The 20,116-nt window shown below is 47.6% G+C and overlaps 2 protein-coding genes across 15 annotated transcripts in view; one reads left to right on the top strand and one right to left on the bottom strand.

Annotated features, from left to right (window-relative positions):
- lili (LMBR1-like protein lilipod) overlaps positions 1–6,650 on the bottom strand; it is a 190,316-nt gene extending 183,666 nt beyond the window's left edge. For 4 of the 11 annotated variants that reach the window (XM_089547565.1, XM_089547561.1, XM_089547566.1 and 1 more), the window contains exons 1-3: positions 6,433–6,650; positions 5,985–6,072; positions 5,823–5,856 (exon numbers count right to left, since the gene is read on the bottom strand). In XM_089547565.1, the coding sequence (XP_089403691.1) occupies positions 5,823–5,856; positions 5,985–6,072; positions 6,433–6,492 (182 nt within the window). In that variant the 5' untranslated portion in view covers positions 6,493–6,650. Of the gene's footprint in view, positions 1–5,822; positions 5,857–5,984; positions 6,073–6,432 lie in introns of those variants that run through there. The other 7 variants (XM_089547559.1, XM_089547567.1, XM_089547558.1 and 4 more) reach the window with 4 other exon arrangements.
- Positions 6,651–6,691: 41 nt separating this feature from the next.
- The window catches only part of LOC149338255 (transmembrane protein 50A), a 29,357-nt gene continuing 15,932 nt past the window's right edge, over positions 6,692–20,116 (top strand). For 3 of the 4 annotated variants that reach the window (XR_016283422.1, XM_089547571.1, XM_089547573.1), the window contains exons 1-4: positions 6,692–6,971; positions 7,841–7,953; positions 10,301–10,368; positions 18,182–18,274. Coding sequence is in view for 3 of the 4 variants with exons in the window: in XM_089547571.1 (XP_089403697.1) it covers positions 6,873–6,971; positions 7,841–7,953; positions 10,301–10,368; positions 18,182–18,274 (373 nt within the window). In the remaining variant the exon portion in view is untranslated. The remainder of the gene's footprint in view (positions 6,972–7,840; positions 7,954–10,300; positions 10,369–18,181; positions 18,275–20,116) is intronic. The other variant, XM_089547572.1, reaches the window with a different exon arrangement.

Genomic DNA, 20,116 nt, shown 5'->3' with positions numbered 1-20,116 from the left:
AAAGCGACTGAGGCTATGAGAGACGCCGTAGTGGAGGGCTCCGGAAATTTCGACCACCTGGGGTTCTCTAACGTGCACTGACATCGCACAGCACACGGGCCGCTAGAATTTCGCCTTCAAGAAATTCACCCGCCGCAGCCGGGATCGAACCCGCGTCTTTCGGGTCAGCAGCCGAGCGCCGTAACCACTGAGCCACCGCGGCGGGGCAGAAATGGGTTTGGGCAGGGCATGTAATGCGAAGGCAAGATGACCGCTGGTCCTTAAGGTTAACAGAGTGGACTCCAAGAGAGGGCAAGCGTAGCAGGGGGCGGCAGAAATTTAGGCGGACAGATTGGATGAAAAAGTTTGCATGGTTACGGTGGCTGCAGCCGGCAAAGCACAGGGTTAATTGGAGAGACATGGGAGAGGCCTTTGCCCTGCAGTGGGCGTAGTCAGGCTGATGATGATGATATCGCATAGTACACGGGCCTCTAGAATTTTGGTGTCAAAATTTGACCACCGCGGCCAGGATCGAACCTGCGTCTTTCAGATCAGCAGCTGAGCATCACAACCACTCAGCCACAGTGGCGGCTCCATGGTTGAAAAGTGAATTCATAACATCACAAATAAAAAAATTAATCCCAGATTTACTTGTTAAATGTGACACAGGTGTGCTAGCACAGGCACTTTGTTTACCTTCGCGTAGCTTCGTTAATTTGCTGCCGGGGTTAAATTTTGGACGACCAATTTTATTGATGCGGAGGAAATGCAAAAGCATGCGTCCTTTCAAATCCACTTGAGCAGCAACGAGAAGCACATCAAATATGTTCATTATATCCAAGTGTTTCGTTATATCAGAGTCGTGTCTCTCTCAACTTTCCCCTACAAGATGAAATGGGAATTACTCTTCTGTTAACCCCTAGACAAGACAGCTTTTTCGCTAGCAAGAGAATACTGCAGCACAGGCCATTAACTACAGGGACCCTGAAATTATTTCGGTGGCCACATTCTAACGCAACAAACCCGTTGAGGAGGTCGTTGCGAGTACTTGAGTCAAATTTAAAGGTTCAGCGTGGAACCTTAAAAGAAATAATTTTCTAAAATTGCTGCTCGTCACACCTCACCAGGCGTTCTTAGCTGCCCATGGCCCCGTGACACAGAGTGGGCAATCTGGGAAAGCCTTTTCATTAGGCAGGATGGGGCAGGTCCAGGTGTGTGCCAGCAGAGGAATCCCGCTCACAGCGACCGCTGTGTGTGCTTCAATCCAAGACGGTATGCAGCACACTCCACCCATAGCACGGAGGACAGATGGAGGGTCATGTTGAAATATCGGATGTCATGTCTTCCGCCCGTGCACTTCCACACCGCGGATGCAGCGTTCGTTCCCACTCGCTAACCGCGGAGGGGTTCGTGCTCGAGGGACAAAGGGAGGGAGAACAAAGCGCGAACACTCATATGCTATTTATTACACTCGCAATGAATACACAGAGCAGGCCAGCTAGCTACAAAAACATCAACGAGGCATTCGTCGGAAATAGACGGCTAACGTAAGAAGGGTTTCCGACTTACCAACTGGGGCAGGGGCGCTACTTCGGGGGTATCGGCGGCGAACATTTGCACGTGCCGACAATGGCGGCCGGGTTTTCACGTGCGCGCCGCATTCTTGGGGCAAAGCCATCCCCGAGCATTTGCTGGGGGCGGAGACAGGAGCAAGCGTTTGCTGCGCTTGCTTACTGCCTGGAGCCAGAGGTCCAGCGGCAAAGCGCAACAGAGCTCCGTCCACCCGATGCGGAAGGTGACGAGAGCGTGCGGCTGCAACCACTCGGGACACTCGCTGGATCCCGAACCGACTGTCCACAGCTCTGCAGAGCTCCGCGTAGCCTTCGAGGTGGCGCTCCCATAGAGTTTCTTACTATTACCTAGAGGGAAAGCTGGCAGCCCGTCTATGGGAGTTTGCATGGCGACCCCTCGAGACCACTTCAGCCACCATGGGCGCTCAAAGCATCATGGGGCGGTGAGCTACTTGTTGCAGAATTGCAACTTTTGGCCAAAAAATAATAGAAAAATAAAGCTGTTTGATAAATACAAACATCCTCATATTCAATATCTTGTCTAATGATTGCAACAAACGAGCAGAATAGCGTTTAAGTGCAAAGTTTGCCCAAAATAAGAGACGACTCGCTCTCCTATTGGCCAAGTGATGAACACTAAAAAAACTAATATTTCGTAATTAACAGGCACACCTTTAAAAGTAAATATGTTTTCAAAAAAGATGTTGTTGCTTAAATACTATAAGAGGTTTTTTAATGGCATTTCAGAAAAGTGAAACCTTTTATTGGCGTCGTGTGTTGTCGCGTTTTCACTACTATGGGTTTTGCATACTGTGTTCGCGCGAAAGTCGTCTGCCCACACACGAACAGCGTTTTCGGAATGAAACGTCTTAGTAGTGCCACTCCATGTTCCCAAAAAATTACGACTGTGCCGCAACAAGTAGCTCACTGCCCCATGATGCTTTGAGCGCCCATGGTGGCTGAAGTGCAGCGCCGCCAGCTTTCCCTCCAGGTAATAGTAAGAAACTCTATGGGCGCTCCCGTCGCTGCTTCCGCTTGCCCCCACAAGGAAAAACTTCTCTCCTCGCCCAGCCGGTGCTGTCCTGACGCACAACGAAGGTGGTCGCCGCGTCAAAATGAAGGGGGGGGGAACAGGTTTTCCACAATGTGTGTATGTGCGTTTGCATTTCTTTTGGACTCCCCTACTGTCAGTTTGACCGCAGGACAAGGAAGCACGTGCACTCCACTCCAAGAAGCCGGGAGAAGGCATCCTCCATCCATGATGTCCCCACCTTACAGGTGCACTGAAGAGCATTCTGAACTTGTCTTTTTGCTGCGGGAACTCGATCTGCACGTTCCTAGCAGTCTTTGAAACTGCGACTTACTGCCCTATGTGGCCGATTTCCCTAATTAAACCGAATTAACATCCGGCCCCCGCTTTTATTTTTTTAATTCTCCACGTACGGTGGGCGGAGTCGACCAACGCGTGAAGTTCCTTTCAGCCAGCTCCGTGGAGGCTTTGCTTTCGCTTTATTTTGTTTTTTAGGTTTCCATGAATAAATAGTTTCATTCGCAGATAATATAGCCGCAAAATAAGCCCGAAGAAATAAAAATACACGCGGACTATTTGCTACTACGGACTACTACGTATTACTCCGCCAATGGCAGAGCGGCAAGCCGCCACGGGACTGGGTGAAAGGCGCTCCACGCGTTGGTCGACTCCGCCCACCATACGAGGGAGAATTAAAAAAAAAAAAAAGGCGGGAGCCGCACGTTAACTCGATTTAATTAGGGAAATCGACCACATAGGGCAATAAATCAGAGTTTCTAAGAAAGCTTGTAACATGTAGATCGAGTTCCTGTGGCAAGAAGACAAGCTGAGATTCCTCTTCAGTGCACCTTTAAGCACTGCCGCTTGCGGAAAGGAATGAGTCGTCCGCATTGCGCGACGGCGCCGCTGCTGGAACCGGACGTTGTCATTTGTGGCCTCCTGAGATGGCGCTTCGTCAACAAGTCGGTTTGCACGAAACCTTCGCAAGTGACAAGGAGCGCTCGTTTCTTCTCAAGTAAGACGCACAGGCAACTCGGTAGTCGTGCTTTGAAGGACATGCCGTGTCTGCCCGCCAACTGTGCATGCAAGGGTCCCCAAGGTTTTCAGTGATGATGCAGTTCGCCTTGGGGACAGGTTTTTCGGTGAATCTGTACATACCACGCTTGTCTTTAGTGAGTGTGTAAATATGCCCAACCGTGGGAACACAAATGTGTTTTCCGAAGCTTGTGAAAAAAGAAATTACTTGTGCAATATTGAATGGGAAATGCTTATCTCCTTTCCCATATCTTTGATTTGCTGCTCCATCCTTTCCTCAAGCTGCGATTGATCAAGCGCTTGAGATTTACACAACTGGTTGTTGTCCCCAGTGTGGACGGGGACATAGGAACTAAAAAAAGGCTTTGGTGGAATCGGGGACTGGGGAAGAAGGGAGGCAGTCATCTGTGCATAGTTTTCTCCTTGCTGTTCTTCCATTGTTTTATTTGTTTGTTTTTTTCTAAGTGTAAATAAACAGTTACCTTTACCGAAGCTGACTGAGTAATGTAACTGAGCAAGTTCGAACCTGGAAGACATTTGCATCATATTCCTGATCGTCAACTTTATTTCTTTCCCTCTCGATAACATCATGAGAGAGGGAAGGAAATTACAACTAGGAGCATCATTTTTAATTGCCGGTATGTTCGGTGTTCATGAAGCCAGCTTGCAAATTTTTGCAGAGCAGTGACGAGGTATGGAACATCAATACTAACCCTAGCAAACATAATTTCATGGTCCCGTTAAAAGTAGCCACAAACTTCACCAAAGAAAAGCAAACCAGACTGATGGGCTTTAAAGGCAACAATTTTTACAATTTTTCATTATCTGTTCAAACTCATCTACTTTCAACCTGAACTATGTTAAAGTCGCATACACAGGCTTTCTGTATTCAATTCTGGCAGTCAGGACATGGTCAAGGTAGACGCTTGCGCATGCTGGTTAGACATTACCAGTGCAGCGCATACGACGAGAAGAGACACACAGCGTTGTGTCTCTTCTCGACCTTGTCATACGCGCTGCACCAATAAACGACATGATCAGTGCTCCCTCAATCACAATCATTAGCAGACAGGAGAATTTCCCGAAGGACAAACAGTACCCGAAATACGCAGCAAAAACGTGAAACTCACCATCTCTCCACAACACTCCATTCAGACGCTAGGTGTACATTTGTACGCATAACCTCATCACCATCATCAGCCTGACTACACCCACCGCAGGGCAAAGGCCTCTCCCATGTCTCTCCAATTAGCCCTGTCCTTTGTCAGTTGCGGCCACCGTGTCCCCGCAAACTTGTTGACCTCATCCGCCCACCTAACTTTCTGCTGCCCCCTCCTACGCTTGCCTTCTCTTGAAATCCACTCCGTTACCCTTAAGGACCAGCGGTTATCCTGCCTTCGCATTACATGTCCTGCCCAAGCCCATTTCTCTTGATTTCAATTAGGATGTCATTAACCCACGTTTGTTCCCTCACCCACTGCGCCCGCTTCCGATCTCTTAACGTCACACCTACCATTTTTTCTTTCCATAGCTCGCTTCACTGTCCTCAACTAAGTTGAACCCTCTTTGTTCGCCTCCACATTTCTACCCCATAGGTGAGTGCCAATGCGATACAGCAGTCGAATACTTTTCTGCTAATGAATGCTGGTCAACTGCCATTCATTACCTGAGAGAACCTGCCAAATGCACTGAAATATGGAAAACTTATGCAGGAAGATATCAAGCCAGACAGCCGAAATGAATGCCGAAAATTTTTAATGGATGCCTGTTTTATGGTAGCTCTTGTATCGCTGCAGTGGGTATTTCCGCCTCATTCCGCAACCTTAATGATCACTTTAAAGTGCCTTCAACATGCTGGTTTGTTTACATAATGCCTTCTTATGAATGAAATGAATCAAAATGAGTATAATTGGGACCTTGAAAGCAGTGTTGAGTTATGATGTGGACATATGAAGACCCGACAAATTGCCCAATTAATCATCAGGAAAGGTGAGAGTTTTTTTTTTTTGCTGTGCAACCTTGACATGCTCCTTAGAAAAATCTAAACATGCAAAATTTTTCTCCGCACTGGATAACAATTCACACGGGATACAACAGAAACTGGAGGTCCACTATGACTTGAAGTGAATGGAAAAAAATAAAGAGCCGGTTTTTTGCCCGCACAGAAGACACGGCAAGCAGCACACACGAGGAGCATGTTTACTCACGATATCCGATAGACAGCGGCATCTTCGTCGTCATCTGAAAGCACCAAGCGGGAATTCAAGTATGCTCTCCAGAAAATGCTTGTAATCCACGCTCACATATTTATCTCATCGTGAATTCCTAACATCCCCCACATATTTTCCGACAGAAACGAAAGTACTCACCAGCAAAGTAGTCTTCTTTCTTCTTCTTAAACTTGGAAATCAACACGTATGCAAATACGTACAGGACAGCAAAAAATAAAAAGTGAATCTGAAATGGAAAGCGAGCGCTATTTTGAGCTGTGTCCATTGTCGAAAACTGGCACGGCACCAATAAACTTTTCGCCGGGGCTCTCGGTAAAAGCCTAGGCTCGCAGCGTTATAAGAATGCGCGAGGCATCTGCGCGTCGCCAACTTTTTCAAGAGCGTTATCTCGACCCGGATAGTGGCCAAAACATTCCGCGCCCTCTGATCATCCAGCTGGCACAGTTACCAAAAATTAAAGGGAAAAAAACATGCTCATGAAGTGAGAAGAGCGCCAGCCGAAGCACAAGGCGGGCCGAGAGAAATGCTCAAGTGTCAAAACAACTTGTTAACGCTCAGTTGACAAGTTCCAATGCTGGGCACACACCAGTATTTCCCGGACTGCGTTGTGGAACAAGCGCTCCCTAGCATCCGCCTCATCCTCCATTCTTCATGCGGGATTAATAACGACAAATGGGGAGCAATTCCTTGCAAACAACACGTTAAACCGGCACATATCCGCGCGATTATCTTCGCAAGTCCGTCAGCGAACTACGACGACAAACAGCCCCAAGCCGTTGATGCCGCTGACAATGGAAATTTGAAACGAGGTCGATGCACGAGCTGCGCAGCAAGACGAGTCAAGCCATTGGCATTTTCCCTTCCGCCGCTGCTGCGCTGAAGCTGCGCTGCCCGCTACGCTGGTCGCCGTAGTCGTGGGCTGCTCCGCGCGGTGACAACGATCTTGACGGTAGGACGGCGGAAAAAGGCCCGTCCGTCGAGGCGCAGTATCGCCGAGTCCATCGCCGCAAACACTGGCCACCAACGATGGCTGGGTGCTTCGATAACATCCAGTTCAATCGGCCCGAGTGGATGGAACTGGGCGAAAAACGGAACGCGATAGCGTCGGTTGTCGCTGGGTCGCTGGTGAGCTTCTCCTGTTTTGCCTCGTCAGCCCGCGCTTTCGAGACCCCTGGGTCGATTGAGGAGTCTCGTTCTGTGTATCATTGTGCACTTCGGGTTTGGTTTAGGCTAAAGACGCGCTGAAAACCGCTACCGAACAAAAACAGAACGTGCAGCAGCAAATCTTTGTAGTTCAGTGACAAGGCTGAACTGAGCATGATAAAATGTAATGACGGAGGAAACAATACCCCAGGCAGCAATTGCGGTGCCTTTTTAAAAGGAACCAGAGGGAACTGCAGTGCTAGTAAATTCTTTGTCTGGGCGCAATGCGTCCAACTTCTGTCCGCTGCAACAGTGTTTCCCTGGTTGTGTAACATAATGGTTCATGCTTTTTACCGGTGGCAATACTATGCAGGGCATTCTACTGCTGCGGCTGCTTAGGATCATTGGGCATGCTGTTTGGTTTGTGGGGGTTCAACGTCCCAAAGTGACTCAGGCTATGAGGGACGCCGTAGTGAAGGGCTCCGGAAATTTCGATCACCTAGGGTTGTTTAACGTGCACTGACATGGCACAGTATACGGGTCCCTAGAATTTCGCCTCCATCGAAATGCGATCTCCGTGGCCGGGGTCGAACCCGCGTCTTGCGGGTCAGCAGCCGAGCGCCGTGACCACTGGGCTACCACGGTGGCAACGTCTTTAAAGTATCAAAGGCAGTAAAGTAATACTGAAAATTAAACCCAGGGTCAAAGGCCGAATGTGTGGCTACTCTGAGCAGTGTGTAAGTTTTTTCCTGTTTGTGCCGCGTGAAAGGGCTAGAAGCTTTTCTCCTTGCGATGAAAGAACAATGTGGAGGGTGCTGTTCCTAGTGTATGTTTTTCCGTGTCCTGTCTAGTTCTTTGTTGGCTGGTGGGTCATCATCGACGTGGCAGCGCACTACCCTTCCAATGAAGACTTCAACCATGCATTCCACGTCTGCGGGGTCATGAGCACGTTATCCCTGTTCATGTAAGTGGACAGCTGCATCGAGTTCTTGACCTTTGTGCTTATGTTTACGCTTGTTTGCCAGTTGTTTTCTTGCCATTCAGTGCAGCTAAAAACGAGTAATAAGACCAGATGAGCTGTGCAAAATGGAAATCAACATCTTTCGCACAATTACTTTAAGACTGAAAAGGTCTCTTTATCACGGTCTGGAAGTTGATAGAATCCGTGCACTTAAGGGGCCCTGTGACGTAGATCAAGCGTGAGGTCTTTGTACTTTGTATGCAAAGTAATGGACATTGTGACAACTGGATGCCCTAAAGAGGTCACCGAAATTGTAATATTTAATACTTCAATCTTCCCCAGAAGTGGTAATTTTGAACATATATGGTGTCGCAGTGCAGCGCCCATTTGCAGCAGCGAAAATGGGGCGGCATCCAGATTGGTTCGGGTTGGTTGGGCATCCAGTCTGAATCTTGTTCCTTCCTTTGTACTCGCGAAATGTGTCCAAAATATTGTCTCTGAGTGCTGTAAGCTTTTCGTGTGTTACTAATACTGAGAAGAAGCTGTGAATGCAAGCGAAAATTTACAAGAATAATGCTAGGGGCGACGCTTTCCATTCCACTTCAGACTTCCGTGCAAGCAAGTGTAGTTGTTCAAATCACACAAGAAGGCTGTGAAAAAAAAAGGAAAAAAAGGCAGTCGGCATGCGTTGCCGAAGAACACGAACAGACAGGTTGTACAGGAGACAGGACCCGAGGTTGGGGGAGGGGGGTTAGCCTTTCAAGCTTACTTTGTAGAGTTAGTCACCCCTGCCCTGTACAACGCTGTAAAAATGCACAGCTGCGGGCTGCCCCAGCAAAGCAACAATTGCATGCAAGCTTGCACTGCGTGTGTGCTAGGCGTGTTTCTGATTGGTGGCGCCCAATCTCAGCATGGGTGAGTGAAACGTGTTTTCCTCATATCTTTGTATTTTGGATCTTCTAAGGGGAATGACTTCCGTTTCCATGTTCCCATTGCAGTAATTATTTTTGCACTGATCTCTGGAACCCATGATGAATCCGTCTAATCAGATTAATTGGCACTGAAGAAAACATTGTAATGCCCCTTCAACTCTTTCCTTACCATGAAAAATTGACTGGTTTCGAGGGTTTTAAAATAAATATTATTTCTTCAAGAAGTGCTAAATGCACTGTGCATTGTAATACATCAGACTGTACCTTAAGGGTTATACTTTCTAGCAACAAAAAAAAAAACACCGCAGCTGTGCGGACAAAACTTTTTGAAAATTTATTGATGACATATGCTGCTAAGACAAAAAAGAATGCAGGCAAAACAAAGATAAGCCACTGCACTGAGCCAGAAGTTGATTACAAAAAAAAATTATATATACAAAACATTGCACAGGTTTTTAGTTACCGTTCTTATAATTTCCAGCTGCACACATAATAGTGGTCTTTCAAGATAGGGAATATGACTGCTGTCTAGAATGGAGTCGTATGGGGACGTGAAGGGGAGGTATGTGGGATGTGCTGCACATTATGCTCGTTTAGAGTTTTGTTCTTTTTTTTTAACGCAGAGCTTGCAGTTCCTCGTTTTCTCTTTCTTTTTTGTGGGTAGCAAATGCGTTCTGTGGATGAAAGGGTGTGTGGCCTTCCTTGATATCATCATAATAAAAAAAAATCTGCTGGTGCATTTGGTAAAATATCGTAACAGTATGTTGCAAAGACACTAAAGCACCAAAACCACTCTCATCATTTACAAATCAGGTGCACTACATTAAATACATGAAGGGTAGAACAAAACAGGTGCAAGCACACACTGACGTCCCGGACCTGTGAGACAAAGTCTCGCTATCGGAACTGAAATTCGGTCATTCCACATTGTTGTCTAACTCACCACTGCTGCTTTAAAAAAAAAAAAAGAAGATTACATCAGAATTAACTAAAGTGATCGGTGTAGCCTTTCGCCTTTGAGGAGCGTGTGGCGAAACGGATGCTGTGATTGCGGACAGGCGGACTGTGTCCAGTCAAGGTTTCATTTTTCACGTCACCTCCTCACATTCGAAAATGGAAAACCGGAACTGAAGTAGTGGTGTTATAGAATCAAACTAGTTCGCGGAGGTTCAAAAACGTTGGTGACCGACGGCCTGTGACGCAGTCAGGAAGACTTAAAAAGGGACGTCGCCGCAGCTTGATTGCGAAAGCGGGCGGTTGTGCCTGTAGTTGATTGTTTGGTCTTTTCTAGCTTACAGAGGCTCTGGTACAAGCGAAACTGGTCGTTTTGTGATTGGATTGGCCTTGCCCTTTTTAAAAATGTGGGCAGCCTTTGTGTGGTGTTCTTGGGTCAGAGCGACGATCACTTTTCACTGCAGGATCAACGCCGTCTCCAATGGCCAAATTCGTGGCGACTCGTATACCACCGGCTGCATTGGTCAGAGAGGTGAGATACTGCCAGGAGTAGACGTCTCCCTGTGGTGTGCCAAAGCAGCTACAGCTTTTGTGGCTTTTGCAAGTTAAAGTTGCAAGTTAGCGCCTGTCCCGTCCTGTTCTGTGCCATCCACGTCCTTCTCGCGCTATGTTTTCGAAGAGCTTGTGTGGCTTCCACAGGGGAGCAGGGCTCGATAGTGCAGGAAAGGCCACAGCTCTCCTGGGCTGGTCAGCATCGCTGCAGGCAAGCCACTGACGCCAGGGGTGGGACACACTGGCCAGCGGCAAAGAACTGCTCCTCTGTGTTGCGGTCTTCGTGTCCCAGCTGTGGATTGCCGCATCGGCCTTTTCCACACTGTGTGCAAATTTCATGAAATCTGCCTAGAATTCCAAATTCACTGCCTCTTTCACAGCGCCAGTGTTTATGGCTGGGGGTAGGACCTGTATGTCAGGTGTTTGTGTGAGAGCACTGCTGTTGCGGCACGGGAGTGCATGATTTCTTGGGCTTTATTTCTGAAACGAAGCCGAAACTGATATCGGAATAGCATTGGATGAATCCTGGTTGAGAAAAGGCGGATTTTTGACACTCACAAAGTGAACAAGGTAGGGGAAAGCCTCGGGGTGCTTTCTTCCTCCCTTGTACACTTTGTGAACTTATGAATCAGGCGTTGTATGTACACTTTTGCCCTGGAACTGGAATTTTAGCAGTAGTTGAAGAATCAATTATTTGACCTGGTTTAATTGCTCAGTTGATGCAGAAGGCTCTCCCCATGGTGGCTGAGAACACGGTTGAAGTTCCATTCTCCTATTCCACACCGTAATCTACATGAGGCACATGCATTATGTGTCTGTGTACTGCCCACCCTCAGAAACGTATGCAGTGCAGTATTAGCAAAACAGCCAAGTTCATTGCCACCCTGCAGTGCAGCCTGATTGGCAAGTGGCACAGTGCACTTTTTCTTTGCGATTTTCGTGGGAAATTGCCTTGCATTGTTACACTCTACCATGCGCCTCCATTTATATACACTACGTGTGTACACATATGAAATGCAGTGGTACTGTGTGGATCTTTTTTTTTTCCCACATAAGTTTTGGAGTGGCTCATACGTAAGGGGTGGCCCTTAGTCAAATGTAAACGGTCTGTTGCTCATGGTTGAAAAACAGCGCACAAAAGACTAGACACAAGAGTAAAGGCGACGACAGGACAAGCGCTGATCTCACAACTAAGGCTTTATTGCGAAAACCTGGGTATATAAGGAAGGCATAATCATGAAAACAAAATTGAACAAACAAAACTATGACAATGATAAAACTAGTGTGCGCCCGAAGCCCACAATCTGCCAAGAAACGTGATCTCGTTATCACTTAAAGCAACCGAAGGTTTGCTAACGCAGCCCCGTTGCTCCGTTGCGATGTAGTATGCTTCTGCTACTTCCCGCGTGGTTTGATCTCTGTGAGAATACAACACCTTTGCTTGGCTTAACAAAGCAGTGCAAAGCAGTGTCAACTGCCGCACGTGTGTCGTCTACAGCTTTCCCCTTTCCTGCGGAGCCCGCTACATCGGACAGACCGGCCGTTGCTTGAATAAGCGTTTGCAAGAACACAACAACAATTTAGATAAAGGCAATGACCAATCTTATCTTGTTACCCACTGTAAGGGGTGCGCAGTGATGAAAAGCAAGAAGAAAAAGTGCACTGCTTTGTTAAGCCAAGCAAAGGTGTTGTATTCTCACAGAGATCAAACCACGCGGGAAGTAGCAGAAGCATACTACATCGCAACGGAGCAACGGGGCTGCGTTAGCAAACCTTCGGTTGCTTTAAGTGATAACGAGATCACGTTTCTTGGCAGATTGTGGGCTTCGGGCGCACACTAGTTTTATCATTGTCATAGTTTTGTTTGTTCAATTTTGTTTTCATGATTATGCCTTCCTTATATACCCAGGTTTTCGCAATAAAGCCTTAGTTGTGAGATCAGCGCTTGTCCTGTCGTCGCCTTTACTCTTGTGTCTAGTCTTTTGTGCGCTGTTTTTCAACCATGAACCTATACCAACTCGCCCAACTTAACGTTCTTCTAGGTCTGTTGCTGTTTGCATCAGTCGGTCTAAATGAAACTTGGTCATGTTAACTACCAACGCAACTGTCAGTCATTAGCAGCCCGTTGTGCTCTAAGGGGTGTGGGCTGGGCACTACTATTCCTAATTCCTTTTTACTTACCCACCCTAATTTTTCTGTCAGTCATTAGCAGATGGGGTTGTGCAGATACCATATTCGGAGCTTAGAAACAGACTACTGCCTCCTCAGTGCAATCTATGCAGGGGCACACTCCGGAGACAAAGAGCGTAAACTGTGTCACCGATTTCCTGCAGACATTCAGGATGCGATAGCTGGAGGCTGCAAATATGGTTGAAATATTTTTTTTTTCCTTTGTGCTGGACAATCTTTGGTTTCTCGAGTCACATGAAAGATGGGCTGTGTTGCTCCAGTGGTTGTTTGTCGGAGTGCGTGAATCTGCTTGTGTTTACCACCGCTGTGAGACAGGCTCGAGACTCTTCACGAGGAAGGAATCAGTGCGACTGGCCAGACGAGCTGCACACGTCCTCTTCCTCCCATGGCTGCCTGCATTTCCGCTGTCCGGCCAAAAAACCATATCACTCACTTTTAACCCCCCCTAAAGGACACATATGTTTTCCAAAATGGTACCCAAATTGTCATTTAGTACCTGCAAATCAGAGCTTTGGTCTCTTCGCCTACTTAGTTCATTGCAATCAGGAGATTAATCCAGCGCGAAAGAACAAGGACACGTGTTGTTTTCTTATGTGCTCTTTTCTTCGTACTGGATTAATCTTGTTAGTGCCTGTCTTTCGGCGGAGCAAGAAAATGCTTTGGACAAGCCCAACCCATCTTATACCGAGCACATAGCGGCTGCAAACACACAAGCCTCGCTCGTCCAAGTCCGCTCAGGGGTTGAAGCACTGGCTGTAACCGTATTCTTCTGGCTTTGTGCTAGCACTTTGTTGCCACTGGAGTGGTGGTTGGGCAGGCAGGCGACGTGTCAGCTATCAACACACGTCACGTAGACTTGGCAGAGAACAACCGGCGCTGGGCTTCTGGCCAGGAAGAGGCAGTTCTACCAAAGAATGGTACTGGATGTAGGCAGTGCAATTGCTGTCTCTTACCCTGCCACTGCTTATCAAGTTCACTTTTAATGACTCTAATTGCAGAGCATGTTTCTGGCTATCCTAAGCAATCATCAGCATCATCAGCCTGTCTATGCCCACTGCAGGGCACGTCAAATGTTTAGGGGAATCCCCCTAAGGTGCAGTAGATTTGTGGAGTAGGGAGTAAATACTCATTGACATCCACCCGAATACAGCCATCTGGCTACAAAGGAAAGCTATACAGCTTTCTCAGAAACATCGCAGTTAAAGAAAAATTGGTCCCGGTCCAGGGTTCGAACCTGGGACCACCGCTTCACCGCAGCAGTCGCTCTACCAACTGAGCTAACCAAGACGGCAAGCTTTTGGTAGGGCGAGAGCAAATTGATCTTTAACTCGAAGTGGAAACAGTGTTGGTCAAACGTTTAGGACAAATTTTTTTTAACTAACTGTGAAGTTTCTGAGACAGCTGTATAGCTTTCCTTTGTAGCCGTATGGCTGCACTTGGGTGGATGCCAATGAGTAATCACTCCCTTATTACAAATTTACTCCACCTTGGGGGATTCCCATAAACATTTTACCAACACTGTTCCCACTTAGAGTTATTGATCAATTCGCTCTCGCCCTACCATAAGCTTGCCGTCCTGGTTAGCCCAGTTGGTAGAGCGACTGCTCCGGTGAAGCGGTGGTCCCGGGTCTGAAACCCGGACCAGGACAAATTTTTCTTCAACTGTGAAGTTTCTGAGGAAGCTGTTTAGCTTTCCTTTGTAGCCGTATGGCTGCACTTGGGTGGATGTCAATGAGTAATCACTCCCTTATTACAAATTTACTCCACCTTGGGGGATTCCCCTAAACATTTTACCAACACTGTTCCCACTTAGAGTTATTGATCAATTCGCTCTCGCCCTACCATAAGCTTGCCGTCCTGGTTAGCCCAGTTGGTAGAGCGACTGCTCCGGTGAAGCGGTGGTCCCGGGTCTGAAACCCGGACCAGGACAAATTTTTCTTCAACTATGAAGTTTCTGAGGAAGCTGTTTAGCTTTCCTTTGTAGCCGTATGGCTGCACTTGGGTGGATTTCAATGAGTAATCACTCCCTTATTACAAATTTACTCCACCTTGGGGGATTCCCCTAAACATTTTACCAACACTTTTCCCACTTTGAGTTATTGATCAATTCGCTCTCGCCCTACCATAAGCTTGCCGTCCTGGTTAGCCCAGTTGGTAGAGCGACTGCTCCGGTGAAGCGGTGGTCCCGGGTCTGAAACCCGGACCAGGACAAATTTTTCTTCAACTGTGAAGTTTCTGAGGAAGCTGTTTAGCTTTCCTTTGTAGCCGTATGGCTGCACTTGGGTGGATGTCAATGAGTAATCACTCCCTTATTACAAATTTACTCCACCTTGGGGGATTCCCCTAAACATTTTACCAACACTGTTCCCACTTTGAGTTATTGATCAATTCGCTCTCGCCCTACCATAAGCTTGCCGTCCTGGTTAGCCCAGTTGGTAGAGCGACTGCTCCGGTGAAGCGGTGGTCCCGGGTCTGAAACCCGGACCAGGACAAATTTTTCTTCAACTATGAAGTTTCTGAGGAAGCTGTTTAGCTTTCCTTTGTAGCCGTATGGCTGCACTTGGGTGGATGTCAATGAGTAATCACTCCCTTATTACAAATTTACTCCACCTTGGGGGATTCCCCTAAACATTTTACCAACACTGTTCCCACTTTGAGTTATTGATCAATTCGCTCTCGCCCTACCATAAGCTTGCCGTCCTGGTTAGCCCAGTTGGTAGAGCGACTGCTCCGGTGAAGCGGTGGTCCCGGGTCTGAAACCCGGACCAGGACAAATTTTTCTTCAACTATGAAGTTTCTGAGGAAGCTGTTTAGCTTTCCTTTGTAGCCGTATGGCTGCACTTGGGTGGATGTCAATGAGTAATCACTCCCTTATTACAAATTTACTCCACCTTGGGGGATTCCCCTAAACATTTTACCAACACTGTTCCCACTTTGAGTTATTGATCAATTCGCTCTTGCCCTACCATAAGCTTGCCGTCCTGGTTAGCCCAGTTGGTAGAGCGACTGCTCCGGTGAAGCGGTGGTCCCGGGTCTGAAACCCGGACCAGGACAAATTTTTCTTCAACTGTGAAGTTTCTGAGGAAGCTGTTTAGCTTTCCTTTGTAGCCGTATGGCTGCACTTGGGTGGATGTCAATGAGTAATCACTCCCTTATTACAAATTTACTCCACCTTGGGGGATTCCCCTAAACATTTTACCAACACTGTTCCCACTTTGAGTTATTGATCAATTCGCTCTCGCCCTACCATAAGCTTGCCGTCCTGGTTAGCCCAGTTGGTAGAGCGACTGCTCCGGTGAAGCGGTGGTCCCGGGTCTGAAACCCGGACCAGGACAAATTTTTCTTCAACTGTGAAGTTTCTGAGGAAGCTGTTTAGCTTTCCTTTGTAGCCGTATGGCTGCACTTGGGTGGATGCCAATGAGTAATTACTCTCTTACCACTGCAGGTTAAAGGCCTCTCCCATGTCTCTCCAATTAACCCTGTCCTTTGCCAGCTGCTGCCACTGTATCCCCGCATACTTATTAACTTCATCCGCCCACCTAACTTTCTGCCGCCCCCTGCTACACTTGCCTTCTCTTGGAATCCACTCCGTTACCCTTAAGGGCCAGCGGTTATCTTGCCTTCGCGTTACATGCCCTGCCCAAGCCCATTCCTTCTTCTTGATTTTGATTATAATATCGTTAACTCTTCTTTGTTCCCTCGCCCACTTCGCCCTCTTCCGATCTCTCAACGTTACACCCATCATTTTTCTTTCCATAGCTCGCTGTGTTGTCCTCAACTTAAGCTGAACCCTTTCCTTAGCCTCCACACTTGAGTACCGGTAAGAGACAGGTGTTATGTACTTTTCTCTTGGGGAATATTGGTAAACTGCCATTCATGATCTGAGAGAACCTGCCTTATGCGCTCTGTCCCATTCTTATTCTTCTAGTTATTTCCCTCCCACGATCTGGATCAGCAGCCACTACCTCTCCCAAGTAGACATATTCCCTTACTTCTTCCAGCACCTGGCTACCAATTGTGAACTGCTCTTCCCATGCTAGGCTATTGAACATTACTTTGGTCATCTGCATATTAATTTTTAGCCCCACCGTTCTACTCTGCCTTTATAACTCATTGAACGTGCTTTGCACTTCATGTCCTGAGTGACTTAGCAAGGCAGTGTCATCAGCAAATCGCAAATTACTTAGGTATTCTCCATTAACTCTTATCCCCAACTGTTCCCAGTCCAAGGCTCTAGTAAACAGGCAGTGAATTGCATTGGCGAGATCGTGTCTCCCTGCCTGACACCCTTCATTATGGGAAATTTTATTCCCAACTTCATAGAAAACTGTGGTAGCTGTGCAATCGTTAAATGATATCTTCCAGTATTTTCACATCACACTCTTCTACACCATGATGCCGCAGTGCCTGCATGACGGCTGAGGCTTCCACTGAGTCAAATGCTTTCTCGTGATCAATGAAGGCTGCATATAGGGGTTGTTTATGTTCTGTGCATTTCTCTATTACCTGATTGATAGTGTGAATATGGTCTATTGTCGTGTGTCCTTTACGAAAGCTTGCCTGGTCATTTGGTTGATTAACGTCTAAGGTTGACCTGATTCTTTGGCTGGCGTGAAAATCTTCCACCAGTATTGAAGGACCACTGCTTGCACTTGAGCTTGAAAAGGAGTGCTTTTGAATTCCTGGAAGTCTGTTTCAGTCAGGCTTCCAGGAATCCACAAGCACTCCTTTCTTGGATGAGTGTTACTAATATCAAATCCTCTTGGTTTACCTTCCTTGGCATCCTGTTGTAAGATAGCAAGACTTTGTCTATTTCTTAAACTTTTTTATAATTTTCCCCAACTGCGTGAGAGCCTAATTCTGCCCCCTTTAAGATCATCGCAACGTTTGTTTAATTGCCGTAGTGTTCAATGCATCCATGGTTCAACCAATGCGTTCAATTCCTCGTTTTTGCCAGCTGCCATAGCGGAGCGGAATGACCTTCCATAGAGTGTTGTGAATTAAGTTAATTCCCCAAAATTTAAACAGATGTTGATTGATTTATACCCCTAATAATTCCGGTTGAAGGCACTTTTTCTTTCTTTTCTTTTTCTTTTGTTTACCTACTTACTCGCTTGTTTTTCTTTTGAAGTGTTGACAGCCGTATCTACATGTGTCTAAATTTTTTTTATGTGACTTGTGATCCCCCCCCCCCCCCCCCTTTATATAATGCCCTCTGGGGCCCTTAAGGGTAAATAAATGATGATGATTTGAAGCACAGTGTGCAGCCGGAGCATCTCTCATTGTCAGGTTACTAGCCGTGTTTTTCTCTTCCGAGTTAAGCTGGGGTGAGTTTGGCAGTAAAAGACGGATGTATGGCCCAGAAAAGTGGTTTCAGAAACTCAACATCTTTTCTTCCTGTCACTGGATTCAATCTTGGGACACTGAGAATTACTCTGTGACCACTGGGTGAATGACCTCAGGGATGTGTGCGCATTGCATGGCATTTTGCTTACAAAAGGAGCGGTGGGTGGTGACAATACCTGTATTTCAGTGGGTGTCCTCTTCTTCACAGGGCCTAGCTTTGTGTAGCGCACAGCGTCACGCTGGCCTCCCCTGTGCAGGTGCACGGGTGTGGCTCTTCCTGGGGTTCGCCCTTGGCTTTGGGTCTCTCATCGCCTCCTGCTGGATCCTCTTTGGCGACTACGTCACACAAGGTCAGTCCCCTCCTCCTTTTGTTGTGGGGATCCCAGCCTAGAAGTGGCTTCTGGGGACAGGATGGGTCAGGGAACGAGTCCTGGTTGAGAGACAGCAGGTGGGTGGAGGGGGCCGGGAAGTTTGCGGGGATATTTTGGTTGCCACAACTGGCAGCGTTGATTGTGGGAGAGGCATGAATGCATTCGCCTGTGCGTGCAGTACAGTCAGTTGAATTTAGAATGGCATGTAGGCAGGGCTTGACAGAAGGAAGGGAGAAGCATCATCTCGCCACATGCGCTGGGTGACTTGCCTTAAAGCCTGTTTCAGTGCCTTGGCAGGGCGCAGTTGCGTGTATAACTCGTAACATTGTACCTGCATGTGTCCATAACACCATGTCTGGGGAGCACCGAGTTGTTTGTGTGTGTGCAGTCGAACCCAATTATACCGATCTCGGTTAGATCGAATTAACCTTGGTGCTGAATAGAGCACCATAAAGCTACAGTGTCAGTGTATAGGAAGAATCTCACAAAAATTTGCCACCACATCTCTTAGATAACTCGAGAAGCTGGCTTTCCTCCCTCGATACATCTTTGAAGGGTAGCTTTTCTGCCTGGGGTGCGTGCGTACCAATGATGGCACTGATTTTCCATGACACAGTCAGTGGGCGCTCCCAGCCAACCAGAAGATGCATTTTCAGCACCAGTGGCACCCATGCTGTCAAGCAGTTCACACCATGCTGCCATCATTTCGGATGGTTTTCGTTGACTCTGTGGCAGCTGTAAAATGGCAGAACCTCCCCTTTTCCATGAAACTGAACATTATTAAGCGAGTTGAAAATGGTGAGAAGAAATCCCAAGTAGCCTCAGCTTACAAGATTGTTAGGAGCACGCTGAGCACCATTTTGAAGAACAAGGCTGATGTTCGGGCTAAAGTGGAGAAGAGACGCAGCGGGAAAAGCACATCTCTGCGATGCTAGCAGTTAAACTTGAAACACTGATCCTGGTCACGGCACCAGTGAAGTTGAAACTCTGGTCCTCCTGGTCACGGCACCAGTGAAGTTGAAACTCTGGTCCTCCTGGTCACGGCACCAGTGAAGTTGAAACTGGTCCTCCTGGTCACGGCACCAGTGAAGTTGAAACTCTGGTCCTCCTGGTCACGGCACCAGTTAAGTTGAAACTCTGGTCCTCCTGGTCACGGCACCAGTTAAGTTGAAACTCTGGTCCTCCTGGTCACGGCACCAGTGAAGTTGAAACTCTGGTCCTCCTGGTCACGGCACCAGTTAAGTTGAAACACTGGTCCTCCTGGTCACGGCACCAGTCAAGTTGAAACGCTGGTCCTCCTGGTCACGGCATCAGTTAAGTTGAAACTCTGGTCCTCCTGGTCACGGCACCAGTTAAGTTGGAACTCTGGTCCTCCTGGTCACGGCACCAGTTAAGTTGAAACTCTGGTCCTCCTGGTCACGGCACCAGTTAAGTTGAAACTCTGGTCCTCCTGGTCACGGCACCAGTGAAGTTGAAACTCTGGTCCTCCTGGTCACGGCACCAGTCAAGTTGAAACGCTGGTCCTCCTGGTCACGGCACCAGTCAAGTTGAAACGCTGGTCCTCCTGGTCACGGCATCAGTTAAGTTGAAACTCTGGTCCTCCTGGTCACGGCACCAGTTAAGTTGGAACTCTGGTCCTCCTGGTCACGGCACCAGTTAAGTTGAAACTCTGGTCCTCCTGGTCACGGCACCAGTTAAGTTGAAACTCTGGTCCTCCTGGTCACGGCACCAGTGAAGTTGAAACTCTGGTCCTCCTGGTCACGGCACCAGTCAAGTTGAAACGCTGGTCCTCCTGGTCACGGCATCAGTTAAGTTGAAACT

This window comes from Amblyomma mixtum, chromosome 6 (assembly GCF_055824585.1).
Source record: "Amblyomma mixtum isolate Tamu chromosome 6, ASM5582458v1, whole genome shotgun sequence".
Classification (NCBI taxonomy): Eukaryota; Metazoa; Arthropoda; class Arachnida; order Ixodida; family Ixodidae; genus Amblyomma; species Amblyomma mixtum.
This window is presented reverse-complemented; position numbering and strand designations above follow the sequence as displayed.